This window comes from Jaculus jaculus, chromosome 4 (genome assembly GCF_020740685.1).
Source record: "Jaculus jaculus isolate mJacJac1 chromosome 4, mJacJac1.mat.Y.cur, whole genome shotgun sequence".
In the NCBI taxonomy this organism is placed as follows: Eukaryota; Metazoa; Chordata; class Mammalia; order Rodentia; family Dipodidae; genus Jaculus; species Jaculus jaculus.
In genome coordinates, this window is record NC_059105.1 from 16932999 (window position 1) to 16947205 (window position 14207).

At 47.9% G+C, this 14207-nt stretch overlaps 1 protein-coding gene across 1 annotated transcript in view; it reads left to right on the forward strand.

Annotated features, from left to right (window-relative positions):
• Nucleotides 1–14207, forward strand: part of Marchf4 (membrane associated ring-CH-type finger 4) — a 138714-nt gene that overhangs the window by 96523 nt on the left and 27984 nt on the right. Inside the window, exon 3 of the mRNA XM_045148485.1 lies at nt 9609–9764. Coding sequence (XP_045004420.1) covers nt 9609–9764 — 156 coding nt within the window. The remainder of the gene's footprint in view (nt 1–9608; nt 9765–14207) is intronic.

A 14207-nucleotide genomic window follows, 5' to 3' on the forward strand; every position in this document is an offset into this window, starting at 1 on the left:
AGTAACTCCTCTTCCTTCCCATTGCCCGGATCAAAATTAGCACCATCCTTGGCTTTTCTGCTTTGCCCACATACTACATCCAATCGTCCAGCCAATCTTAACATCCATTTATTTTAAAATATTTTATTTTTATTTAGTTATTTCAGAGAGAGAGAGAGAGAGAGAGAGGGAGGGAGTGTCAGTGCCTCCAACCGCTGCAAACAAATTCCAGATGTATGTTCCACCTTGTATATCTGGCTTACGTGGCTCCTGGGAAATTGAACCTAGGTCCTTGGGCTTTGCAGGCAAGCACCTTAAACCACTAAGCCATTTCTTTCTGCAGCCCTCCATTTCTTTTAAATCTATCCAGAAGCTGTTTCTCAGGATTTCCACTGCTACACGACCATCGCTGACCTGGATGATCCCAGTGGGACCCTGTCTCCCGGGGCTGTCTTCCAGCCCTCCCCTGGGAAAGGGCAGCATAATCCTGCCACACGTGGTCGGGTCATACCATCTGAAGTAAAGAGAAGGTAGGCTTAGAGACAAGGAGATCCTGCCACTCTCTCTGCTCAAAACATCCATAATTTACCATCTCATTCATAAATACCACGTCCTTAATATGGTCCACAGACCTTACTGGAGATACTCTCCCATATGACCCCTTCCTGTCACTGTTTTGGGTATGTTCGGTATGTTTCTGCTCAGAACCCTTGCACTTGATCACCCCTTTGCTCAGAACGCTGAGCCCCTAAGATGCCTCTTGCTCCCTCGGATCTTGACCCAAACACCCACCTTCCAAGGCCTTTTGCAGCCAGCTATATCACTTTTCTTGTTGCTGTAACAAAACACCTGGCAAAAGCAACTTAAGGAAGGGTTTCTTTTCATTCACAATTTGAGGGTTCAGTCCATCACCGCAGGGAAGTCACGGTGGCAGGAGCTGAAGGCGTTCACTGCATCTGCCCTCAGCAAACAGGAAGAGAGGAATGCTAGTGCTCAGCTTGCTTTCTCCCTTCCTTTTCCTTTGTTTCTCGAGGTAAGAGTCTCACTCTACCCCAGGCTGACCTGGAATTCCCTGTGTAGTCTCAGGGTGGCCTCAAACTCACAGCGATCCTCCTACCTCTGCTTCCCGAGTGCTGGGATGCAAGGCGTGCGCCACACCCAGCCTGCTTTCTCCTTTTTATCAGTCTGGGACTCCAGCCCATGGGGATGGTACCACCCACATCCAGGGTGGTCGTTTCTCTTCATGTAGGCCTTTCTAGAACCACCCTCATAGACACACCCAGGGGAGTGTTTCCATGGTGATTCTAAATCAGGCCAAGTTGACAATGAAGATAAACCTTCACACCATCCTGTTTAGAATGTCAACCTACTTCATAGTCCATCTTCCCTTTCCCTATTTATTTTTCTCCATACTTGACACCATCTTAGGCACACATAATTTGCTTGTTCTTCTTATCTTTCTCTACTAGAGAATTTTAGTCAGTCCCATTTATTGCTTTACACCTATCACCAAAAACAGAACCTGGAACATGGTAAATAAATACTGAATGGGGCTGGAGAAATGGCTTAGCGGTTAAGTATTTGCCTGTGAAGCCTGAGGACCCTGGCTCGAGGCTAGATTCCCCAGGACTCACGTTAGCCAGATGCACAAGGTGGCGCATGCATCTGGAGTTCATTTCCAGCGGCTGGAAGCCCTGGCACGCCCATTCTCTCTCCCTCCCTCCCTCCCTCTCTCTCTCTCTCTCTCTCTGTCTCTCTCTCTATCTCTATCTGCCTCTTTCTCTCTGTGCTCTCAAATAAATAAATAAAAATAAACAAATGGGCTGGAGAGATGGCTTAGCGGTTAAGCGCTTGCCTGTGAAGCCTAAGGACCCCAGTTCGAGGCTCGGTTCCCCAGGTCCCACGTTAGCCAGATGCACAAGGGGGCGCACGCGTCTGGAGTTCGTTTGCAGAGGCTGGAAGCCCTGGCGCGCCCATTCTCTCTCTGTCTCTCTCTCTCTCCCTCTATCTGTCTTTCTCTCTGTGTCTGTCACTCTCAAATAAATAAATAAAAAATTAAAAATTAAAAAAAATACTTCCTTATCTGAAGAAACAGATTTAAAAAATAAAAATAAAAAAAAAACAAAAAATTAAAAAAATAAATACTGAATGAATAAAGGAATGACTGACCAAGGTGAGCAGCTTACTCGAGGTCACACAGATTGTAAGAGCCTAGATAAACCCAAGAGTGTCCAGGATCTGAGACAGGCTCTTCACCATATTAGTCAACAAAGGAAGATGTTCCTAAACTCTACCCCCAAGCTCGCGTTTTTCCTGTCTCCTTTGTTCTGATTTCCCAGAACAGCAAACTCCAGCCTTGTGTGGGCTGTCTCTTTATTTCTTTCAGCGCCAGGGATGCCTGGCTCTTGAGTGAGTAGAAGGCGGGAAGCCTTCGGCTTACCTGTCATTGCCATGGTAACTGGGTAACCTAAGGACTCCTAAAGCCAGACCTTCAGACTGAAAGAGGCAAAAAAAATAAAGCAGGCCCAAAATAAACAAAGAATTCTATGAATGGAGAAGCAACCACAGTCTTGCAACTGCTGTTGACAGGAGAAGACTTCCTCTTGAACACCCCTACCCCCCGCCCACTGCCACCAGATCAGTCATAACCCAGGCTACAAGTCACCTTGTCCTGCCTTCCCCCACCCCACGCCCGTCTCTAGCGAGATCTCAGCCCTGGAGGCTCGCGCTCTTCCCCTGATCAGATCCAAAGCAAACGTCCGCTGAATGCTCTCAGTCTCCTATAATAACACAAGGACAGACAGTCCCAGGCTGTCCCCATCTTTTACCTCAGAAGGACAGAAAGGAAAGAAAGTCTTAGAATGTTCTTTAATCTTAACTTCTCTCTGGCTCAGCTAACCCTTTTCATTTTGTGTGTGTGTGTGTGTTTCATTGTTTCGGGGGGGATTGTTTTATTGGTTTCTATGTATAGTGTGCATGTGCACATGCATGTGTGGGTGCATGCACGTGCGTATGTATTCAGTGTGTGGTACCAGATGTTGACATTGGCTGTCTTCCTCAATCTCTCTCCACCTAGTTTACTGAGCTCCTACCTGATAGAAAAAAAAAAAAATGATTTAAAGAAATGTGAATTAGGATTGTATTTTTTTTTTTTTTCAAGATAGGGTCTCACTCGAGCCCAGACTGTGTCAGGCACTCTGAATGCTTGCTTTCATTTAATGCACCCTTAGCAGGGCATAGTGGAGCATTCCTTTAATCCTGGCACTTGGAAGGTAGGAGGATTGCCATGAGTTTGAGGCCACCCTGAGATGACATATGAATTCCAGGTCAGTCTGGGCTAGAGTAAGAGCCTATTTCAAAAAACTACAAAATTTAAAAAAAAAGGGGGGGACACAGATCATTTAATGCACCTTTGAGGAGATAAGAGTTATCTGCTCTGGAAATATAAAGAAACAGAGCTCCCAGAGAGGTGAAGGGGCTTGCCTAATTTTGCATAGCCAGTAAAGGGTGAAGAGACATTCAAAACCAAAGTGTCTGGTTTCCAGAACACACACGCTTAGGTGTACCCCACACTGTGTCTCATGGAGCCCAAGGGATTAGAGAACATCCCATTTTTCTTGTCCAGGTTGTTCCCAAGAGGTGTCCAGGCCCAAAGCCCTGAGACGATCACTGAGGAAGAGCCTGGTGCCCTTCTTCAGTGAGTCCTTTTGGTCACTGGCTGAGACAAGTTCATCATAGTCTTCCTCACCCAAGTGATGAAGCTATGGGAGCTGGGCCAAAGGAGCGTGTCCTTTCCCACACGCTGGAGACTTTTTCATACATCTCTGGTGTGCCCAGTTGATGGGGTATAGCGAGCAGGCCGAATCCTGGAGGATTTGGAAATGACACAGTGGGTAATGATGCAGGGAGAGAAGACAGGTCTGTAGCTGGCCGTCATGGAAGATGTGGCTGAGGACCAGAGCTGGGTCAGAAGGCATCCTCCCTCCTCTGGGAAAGAAGACAGAAAAGAGACTCATAGAACAGGAGTGGGTAGGCATAAGGTGGCTGGTGTTGTGAAGCTCAGAGGCTGACACTGGTCAGAATGTCCTGGCTTCTGGGGCTGGAGAGATGGCTTAGCAGTTAAGACACTTGCCTGTGAAGCCTAAGGACCCAAGCTATTCTCCATATCCCAAGTAAGGCAAGTGCACAAAGGTGAGGCAAGTGCAAGGTCTCACGTGCCCACTAGGTGGCGCAAGCAGCTGGCATTTGATTTCAGTGGCTGAGGCCCTGGCAATTCTCTCTCTCCTTGTCTCTCTCACTCACTCTCACTCTCTTGCTAAAAAGAAAGAGAGAGAGAGAGAAAGAGAGAAAGTCCTGGCTTCTCATTCTGCCAGTGCTACTGTCTGGTTCTGTGACCTTGACTTAGTCATTTCCTCTTTCTTTAATAGAAATCTATTTTATACTGGGAGATATTTTTCCCCCTTTGGGGGGGGATGGGCAGTATCCACCTCAGTTTCCATGTTACACAATTTTAGCTTTTTTATTTTTATTTAAATTTTTTATTTAATTTATTTGCAAGCAGAGAGATACAGAGAGAGAGGGAAAGTATGGGCACACTAGGACCTCTAGCCACTGCAAACGAACTTCAGGTGCATGTGCCATTTTGTGCATCTGGCTTTACATGGGTGCTAGGGAATCGAACCTGGGTCATTAGACTTTGCAGGCAAACGCCTTAACTGCTGAGACATGTCTCTATCCCGAGCGTTTAATGGACTTTATTTCAAGGACCATCTTCATTAAATCTAACATGGATCCATCTCAATGCCAGTTAGCCCATCTCTGTTGTTCTTGAAGACCAGAGGAAAATGGTGAAAGGCCCACACTAAGGCAGTTGAAGTCCAAGCTCTAAAAGGATCATGACCCTCCTCCCAAAGTACATAAAACAGACTAAGCAATCAGTCCAGTGCTTACACAAACGCTAAGGTTAAAATAGCTTCTTTATGGATTTTTTTTTCTCAAAAATTCATGAGTATTTTTTCTCATCAGAACAATTTTTCTAGCATTTTTAGGTTTCTTGTTTTCTAATATTTATAAGTGCCACAGCCAAGTCCCCCATTCTGCCTTTCGTGTTATCCAGCTCCAAGGCAAAGTGTGGGTGTGGGGGCACCAGCAAGGTACTTCAGAGGAAGTGCCTCAGCCTGGGTCTCTTAGACTATTAGCCAGGCTCTGGGACCAGGCCAGGCCATGCTTCCTCCTTCCATAGGTTAAGTACATGGTGACTCAGGGGCTCTACTGAGAACAAACTGTTCCCATCCAAAGCCAAGATGGAAGTCTCATGTCCTGTCATCAGCTGTACTTTACCCAAAAGCTCTCCTTGGGCTGGAGAGATGGCTTAGTGGTTAAGGTGCTTGCCTACAAAGCCAAAGGACCCAGGTTCGACTCCCCAGGACCCACGTAAGTCAGATGCAAAAGGTGGTGCAAGCGTCTGGAGTTTGTTTGCAGTGGCTGTATGGCCTGGCACACCCCTTCTCTCTGCCTCTTCCCTCCCCCCACCTCTCAAATAAATAAATACATTTTTTAAAAAGATCTCCTTGCTTGGGAATCAAAGACTTTGCTGTTACTTGGCACAGTTACCAGGGACCGGAAATAGTGTCTTTTACCTGATCAGCAATTTGACACGGCTGCTTAACAACCCGATTAATCAAACCCGAGCTCATCCTGTTAGAATTAATGAGCCTAGGAAATGCTGCCATGAATAATAAGGTCTCGTGCCCCTCCCTCAGCAGCTCTCTCCATGTACCCCTCCCACTTCCTTCTCACAGCCATGGCACAGATGCTCAACGCCAAGGGACCTTAGGCTTAACTGGGTGTGGTGAGCAGCTAGCAACGTGCCCATCCCCTGCCTCCTCTTCTCCTCTGCCAGGTATCACAGCTGCTTCCTGAGAGCCGAAGACTAGTCATGTCCAAGAGAAGCAAAAACTCTCATTCAGGCAACAGGAATGCCTCTGTTCAGCTGTCGAAGCAGGGATGATTATCTAACTGGACTAGGCACTGCACCAGGTGTTAGGGAGGAAAAGATGTGCAAAGCATTGTTCCACAGGGAAGGTGACAGTATAGTGACCCGGAGACAAATGGGAGAATCACTTGACAGGGAGGGAAAGGCCATAGCAAAATGGGCGTGGCTTATCAGTACTGGAGGAACAGACTGGGAGATCAGGTGGGATTTCATGGGACCGAGCGCCTGACTGTCTCTGTGCTTGGTTAATTCACTGCGCATGTGTTCATGGAGTCCCAGGCTCTGTAAAGGGTCCCGAATCAACAAGAAGAACATGTTCCTGTGTTTGCAGAGCGGGCAGTGCGGGAGCCGGAGAAGTTTGGTTTATTTATTTGCTTTCATTTATTCATCCAAACACAAAAGGTTGGCGCATGCCTTCTCTTGTAGGGCTTCGTACCCGAGGTTTCCCAGGATGGAAAAACCTCATCTTTGCTTTCCAGGGGTCCTTTGGAGGACAGACAAGTGGAAGATCCTTGTGCTTGTGTGCTGAGTTCTAAACAAGGGACTTCCCTGGCCAACAACGTGCTGAAAGATACTCCATTCTTGCAACTGAAACTTTTCTAATAATAATCTATGGCTATGGGCCCAACATTACCTCTCTCCACAGGTTACTTCTGCATAGGGCTTTCTTTATACTCAGGCAAAATGATCATATCCATACATGTATAATCTGTGTGCATGTTGCGGTGTGGCACCTGTCTGAAATCAGAGGACTACCTTGGGATGGTGATCATCTCCTTCCACCTTGTCTGAGACAGGGTCTCTCTTGTTTTGCTGCTAGGAAGTCCACACCAGCTGACTACAAGCGTCAGGATTCTGTTGACTCAGCTGCAGTCCCATTGGGATTACAGATGTGTGTGCCACTTTTGCATCTGGCTTTACATGGGTGCCGGTATCCAGACTCTGGCAAGCATAAGAGGTGACTCAACATGAGATACTTACAGATCAAAGCAACCTGGCGAAGTCAGCATGGCTCCCTGCAGGAGGTGGTATTAGAACCATCTAGAAGGAAGGGATTAGCAGTTTGAGTAGGCCAGGTGCAACAAGATATTCTAGACGTCCTTTAGGCCAAGGATAGGGTTTCTGAGTGATAGGAATTAAATAGAGGAGGAAGATGATTCTAGAAATCTCAGGTGGAAATGGCAGGTTCTATGGTTTATCATAAGGACTATGACAAATATGCATGTTGCTATCGGGATCGCATCCATGAGACGCTGCATTGCTTCTTTGTGGTGTTGTCGCGTGAATGGTAGAATCCCCGCGTATGTGGGCGGATGGCTGAGATGGCCCTACCCCGGGCTTACCAGCACAAGACCAAAGCCAGAGGGGGCACAGGGCCTGCCGGCTGCCAAAGTCTCTAGGAAGGTGAATGAAGGATGACACTTTAGTGAGCAAAATTGGTGGCCCCTGAGCTAGGCGGGAGAAAAAAGACAAAGCGAAAGCACAGAGGGGAAAGGGAGAGAGGAGCAGTGAGCGAGGCTCATGGAAGCACCTGGGGTCACTGCAACAGGTGACACGGAGAAACCGGTTTCAGATGTGGGTGTGTCCTGGGGAGCTCTGGAGAATGAGCCCGGCTCTGTGGTCTCCTCACAAGTTCCAAATCCTAACACCATCTAACTCCAGCACGTGAAGGTCTTATTTGATTTTGTTTGTTGGTTGGTTTTTGGTATGTGTGTGTATGTGTGTTTAAGGCAGGGTCTAACTCCACATCAGGCTGTCCTGGAAATCCCTCTGTAGCTCAGGCTGGCCTGGAACTGACAGTACCCTCCTACTTCAAGGGCTGGGATTCTAGCCGTGTACCACCACGCTTGGCTTATGCAGGTCTTTTGCCGCACAGCTTCCAATGCTTCCGGACTAGTCTGTTATCTTTGTTCCAAGTGGTTAGAGCAACACAAGCCATCAGCAAGGGCATTGACCTAACCTCCAAGGTCCTTAAGATTCAAGCCTACTCCACATGGTTTTTGCTCAAGAATCCAGTGTGAGAAGCTTCACTGGGTGGACCTTGGCCTCTATGTTTTGGACTGGATGAGAAAGCAAAGGCTCAAACTAAAACTCAGGATATTAATATATGGGCCTGTAATGTCTTGGGAGCATCAGAAGCCTCCCTGACCAACACCTTGCTGAAAGGTATCCCACCCCAGCACTGAAGCTTTTCAAATAACAATCTATAGCTTCTGGCCACAACATTATTCATCACCACAAGATACTTCTGTATAGGGCTTTCTTTACACTCAGGCAAAATGACTGTCATGAAACAATGTGTGTGTGTGTGTGTGTGTGTGTGTGTAATTTATTTAATTTGTGTATATGTGGGAGTGTGGCACATGTGTGAAGCTCAGACAACAACCTTGTGATGTTGATTGTCTCTTTCTACCTTGTTTGAGACACAGTCTCTTGTTTTGCTGGTAGAAAGTCCAGTCTAGCTGGCTGTTAGCACCAGAATTCTCTTGACTCAGCTGCAGTCCCATTGGGATTACAGATGTGTGTGCCACTTTGTGTCTGGCTTTACATGGGTGCCGGGTATCCAAACTTTAGTTAGCAGGCTTGCAGAGACAGGGTACCTTTAGCCACTGAGCCACTTCTCCTGCCCTTCTCATGACATTTTAAAATTGCTAACAATCAGACTACCAAGAGAATTAAAGAATCCCTCTCCATCTGCGGATGTGGCTTAGCACCTGTGAAACTTTGGGTTCAATTGTCAGCACTGCAATCAATTGATCAATAAATCAATCCCTACCAGATTGCCTCATTGTTGCTTGGCTTCCATGTAACTGGAGATAATAGTGGCAGTCCTTTTTTATTTTTAGTTTTAACTTATTAAAATTGATTAATTTATTTTACTTTTTCGTCTTTTTAGAGGCAGGGTCTCATTCTAGCCCAAAACAATCTAGTACTCTGTATTCCCAGGCTAACCTCAAACTCATGGTGATCCTCCCACCTCAATCTCCTGAGTGCTTGGATTGAAGGGGTGCCACACCATGTGGCGGCTGTCCTTTTTCAGTCTGAGTCCTCCAAACCACTCCAATCGCCCCCTGCTTCACGTGTGTTCTTGCGTCCTGTGAGACCCTTGGCTGGGTTTCTAAATAGAAATTCATGGAGCCTCGCACCCGCTGCTGGACTGCAGAGGGCTTGGGCATATAAGAAGTGGGTCACCGGGTGGAGAGATGGCTTAGTGGTTTAGTTGTTTGCCTGCAAAGCCAAAGGATCCCGGTTCCATTCCCCAGGACCCAGTAAGCCAGATGCACAAGGGGGGGGGGGGCGCATGCATCTGGAATTCGTTTGCAGTGGCTAGAGGCCCTGGCATGCTTATTCATTCTCTCTCTTTCTCAAATAAAATTTTTTTAAGTGGGTCATCGGATAGGAGTAAAGGTCTCAGGGCTGGAAGTTAAGCTGACCAAAGAAGCTTGAGTCCATGGTGGGAACACTGGAGCTGGGCCTCCTGCATGGACTTTGGTGCCTCCAGAGTAGCCTGAGGCTTGGACGCCGCGGCCTTGTCTGGTCTAGGCTCCATCCTCCATTCACCCACCTACCTACCCGCCCACCCACCACCTGTCAGACTGGGGCTCAGGCCTCACCACTCCCTCTCTCCCTGCAGGGGGAGCTGCTGAGCCCGTGTCGCTGCGACGGCTCGGTCAAGTGCACGCACCAGCCGTGTCTCATCAAGTGGATCAGCGAGCGGGGCTGCTGGAGCTGCGAGCTGTGCTTCTACAAGTACCACGTCATCGCCATCAGCACCAAGAACCCGCTGCAGGTCAGCCGGGCCCAGAGACGTTAGACTCAGCGCGGCCCAGGCGGGAGGGCTCGGGACAGCCCGCTCTGCAGCCTAGGCAAGAAGAGGAAGGGATGAGCCAAGAGAAACAGAAGGAAAAGGGCGAGGGAATCAGACGGGAGCGAGAGAAAAAGCAAACGACTGAGTTAATGAGGGAAAGAAAAAAGAGAGCAAAAGAGAGAAGAAAGAAAAGAAGGGCTGGAGAAATGGCTTAGCGGTTAAGCGCTTGCCTGTGAAGCCTAAGGACCCCGGTTCGAGGCTCGGTTCCCCAGGTCCCACGTTAGCCAGATGCACAAGGGGGCACACGCGTCTGGAGTTCGTTTGCAGAGGCTGGAAGCCCTGGCGCGCCCATTCTTTCTCCCTCTATCTGTCTTTCTGTGTCTGTCGCTCTCAAATAAATAAATAATTAATTAAAAAAAAATTTTTTTAAAAGAAGAAAAAGAGGGACGGAGGGAGAGAGGAAGGAAGATGAAAAGGAGAGAGAAAGAAAAATGGGAGAAAAAGGAAGGGAGAGAAATTCAGGAAGAAGGGATGGAAGGAGGGGAGGCAGGAGAGAAAGGGAGAAAGAAATAAATGGAAGGCAAGTGTTGCAGTCAGGTTCGCATTGCTGGTAGAAATCACCCAACCAAGAGCAGCTTCTGGGAAAAAGAGATTTATTTTGGCTTACGGGCTGGAGGGGAAGCTCCACGATGGCAGGGGGAAATGATGGCATGAGCAGAGGGTGGACATCACCCCCTGGCCAACATAAGGTGGACCACAGCAACAGGAGTGTGTGCCAAACACTGGCATGGGGAAACTGGCTATAAAGCCCATAAGCCTGCCCCCAACAATACACTCCCTTCAGGAGGCATTAACTCCCAAATCTCCATCAGCTGGGAACCTAGCATTCAGAACACCTCAGTTTATGGGGAACACCTGAAGGAAGGGAGGGAGAAAATAAAAAAAGAAAGAAAATCCAGAGGCCAGAAGAGAGGACTTGGAAAAGATCAGCGGGAAGGACAAGAAAGTCTGAGGCAAAGCCAAGGGCTGGAAAAAAAAATTACACCTCCATGGTACTGTTCACATGTTGATGTGCCTGGAGTCCACCCCGAGTCTTGTCACAATATGGATTAAAGTTAGTGGGCTTGGAACAAGGTCTGCCAGCCTGCGTTGCTAACAAGCTATGGGCGATGCCCCGGCTCGGGTGAGGCCCACGGACCAAATTTCCTGTGACAAAGAACAGAAAACAGAGACAGAGAGAAAAATGGAGAAAAGACGGGAGAAAGGGAAGCAAAGAAAAAGGAGAAAGGGCTCAGTCAACACGGCACCTGTCTCGTGAGCAGGAGGACCTGAGTTAAATTCCCAGAACCTCCATGAAAATGCCAGAGCTTGCTTGCAGCATGCACCTGTGCTGGGGAGGCGGAGGCAGGAGGATCCCCGGGGCTCACTGGTGGGTCAGTCGAGTGTAATTGGTGAGCTTCACACCAAGGAGAGACCCTGGCTAAAAAAAGTAGACAGTGGGCTGGAGAGATGGCTTAGCGGTTAAACGCTTGCCTGTGAAGCCTAAGGACCCCGGTTCGAGGCTCGGTTCCCCAGGTCCCACGTTAGCCAGATGCACAAGGGGGCGCACGCGTCTGGAGTTTGTTTGCAGAGGCTGGAAGCCCTGACGCGCCCATTCTCTCTCTCTCCCTCTATCTGTCTTTCTCTCTGTGTCTGTCGTTCTCAAATAAATAAATAAAAAATTTTTTAAAAAAAGTAGACAGTGCTCCTGAGGAATGACACCCAAGTTTGTCCTCTGGTCTCCACATACACGCATATGCCTCTGCACGCACATGCTCTCCCTTCACTCGCACGCAAACATGCATGCAGACGTTTACACCCTTTGAAAAGAACAGAGGTCAGGGGAGATGGCTCAGTGGACAGAGCACCCGCTTTACAGCATGAGTATCTGAGTTTGGATCCCCAGCACCCACACAAATGCCAGGTGGGAATGGTGACCCACCTGGAATTCCAGTCCTCTGGAGGCTACAACAGGGAATTCTCCATGGCAAGCTGGCTAGCTAGACTATCAAGTCATCAACCCCTGGTGGAAGGACCAAGGCTGGGCAGGGGCTTGCTAAGCAGATCAGGATAGAATTCAGGGCTCCCCCGGCCTTGGCACCTTGATGATATAACTATCTTCACCAGAGAGCTGGGTGGCCCTTGTAAATTCCCCCCAAATCAAGCTTCTCTCCCTCATAAGGGAAACCCACACACATTTTGCTTCTAACAATACCTCCACACACACACATGATCAGCCAATTAAGCTTCCATATAATCAGTTAGATGGAGACCCTAGCTGTCTGGCACTTTCTCTCCTCTCTGAGGGGGGCAGAGAGTCAACCTTGCAAGCCCAGGAGGTCTGGGGAGGAATTACGGTGATGCTGGTGGGGTCTTTGCATGGATGCACAGCTAGAAACCCACAGAGCTACACTGTCTGTCCTAGGAGAGATAGACCAGAGGAGAGAGCATTTTTTGAAGGTTGGCATTGAAAATCTCAGGTCTCCAGGCCGTGTTGATGGTGAGCCAAAGAGTCAGAACTGGAGATGCTCTACCCCATTCCTGGGTCTGTCTTTTAAAATCATCAAGCATCTTAAAACAGCAGTGTCATGCAACAATGGACTCCGTGTCCTCTGGGTGCCAGTAGAGGTCTGTGTCCATTAAATGCCCCTTCTTTATGTTTAGACCCAAGATCCATGAACTCACCCCAAGGCACACCATCTTGGTTTCACCCATGACTCATATAATAAAAAAAAGTCATTCAGGTATAACTCTTCTCCTGGGGGCAAAGAAAATGTTATTCTAATCTTATGACAGGTAAGCCAATGGCAGTGTTGGCCATATTGGCCTATTAATCTATTTTGAAGGTATTACCCTGACTTCAATTGCAAGTTTCTAGACACTGGAGTCCCTTCTATTCTATCGGTCCTGGAAATGCAATGGTGTGTGCTCAGTAAATGTCACTTCACATGTCCACATAGAAATAATGGTCTGGACTGAAAGCTGTGTGGTGTGGTCACGGCCTAAATTGTCCTAGTTGTCTGTCCTGGGCTCCTTAAGCATAGCTCACTGAAGTGGGTGACAGATGCCCGCTGAGCCAGAGTTGGTGCCCTCTGCTCCCACAGCCTAACTGGACTACCCACAGCCTAGGATGGGGCTGCCAGGCCTGACTACAAGCTAGCAGAGCAATGGATGGGGATCAGCTCTCAGAGTGGGGAGGTTCCTTCTAGGTTTCTTGAGTCTCTTAAGCCCTGGCTCGTGCCCCATGCAAAGTTGGAAGAAAGATGACACTATGGGACATGAGATCCATGACCATCTTGAAGAAGTGCTTCCATCTAGAAAACCCACGGAGAAAGCAGACACAGTCCTGTGGGCCTCAAGGCTCCCAGTGACTGACGCCTACCCTGTCTCTGCTACCTCTGAACAGCAAAGTACCGCCTTATCTACCATTTCCCTGGCCATGTTTTCAGTTAACCATGGTCAAAAAACATGGAAAATTCCAGAAAATAATTCATGCGTTCTAATTGTAAGATATTTTCTCTGGGTACCGTGAGGAAACATCACACCTTCCAGCTCCATCCTACCTGGCACGTTAATTCATCTCTTTGGCCAGTGTATCCAAGCTATGTGTGCCATTTACCCATTGTTCAGTCAAGTAGCCGTCTCAGCTGTCAGATCAACTGTGCAGAACTTGGAAACAGGGTTCAGTGCTAGGTGAGGTTTTCAGGCATCCACTTGGGGGCCTTGGATGAAGGAAGACTATGGTATGTTCATTAATGAATATTTAGCTAGTGCTTTTTTTTTTTTTTGCTTTTTTGTTTTAAAATTTTTTTTAAATTTTTATTTATTTATTTATTTGAGAACGACAGACACAGAGAGAAAGACAGATAGAGGGAGAGAGAGAGAATGGGCGCGCCAGGGCTTCCAGCCTCTGCAAATGAACTCCAGACGCGTGCGCCCCCTTGTGCATCTGGCTAACATGGGACCTGGGGAACCGAGCCTCGAACCGGGGTCCTTAGGCTTCACAGGCAAGCGCTTAACCGCTAAGCCATCTCTCCAGCCCAGCTAGTGCTTTTTAGATGCCAGTTAGTGTTTGAATTATTCACATATGCCGGGCATGGTGGCACACGCCTTTAATCCCAGCACTCAGGAAGCAGAGGTAGGTGGATCATAAGTTTGAGGCTACCTGGAGAATCCAGAGTGAATTCCAGGTCAGCCTGGGCTAGAGTGAGACCCTACCTCAAAAAAACAAAAAAGAAAAAGAAAAAGAAAAAAAAAAAAAGAAATATTCACATATATTATCAAATTTAATCCTGGAAATAAGTCAATGAAATGAGTATTATTATATTCCTGTTGTACAGATTAGACAGTAGAGGCACAAAGGGGATTGTCAACCTGCCACAGGTT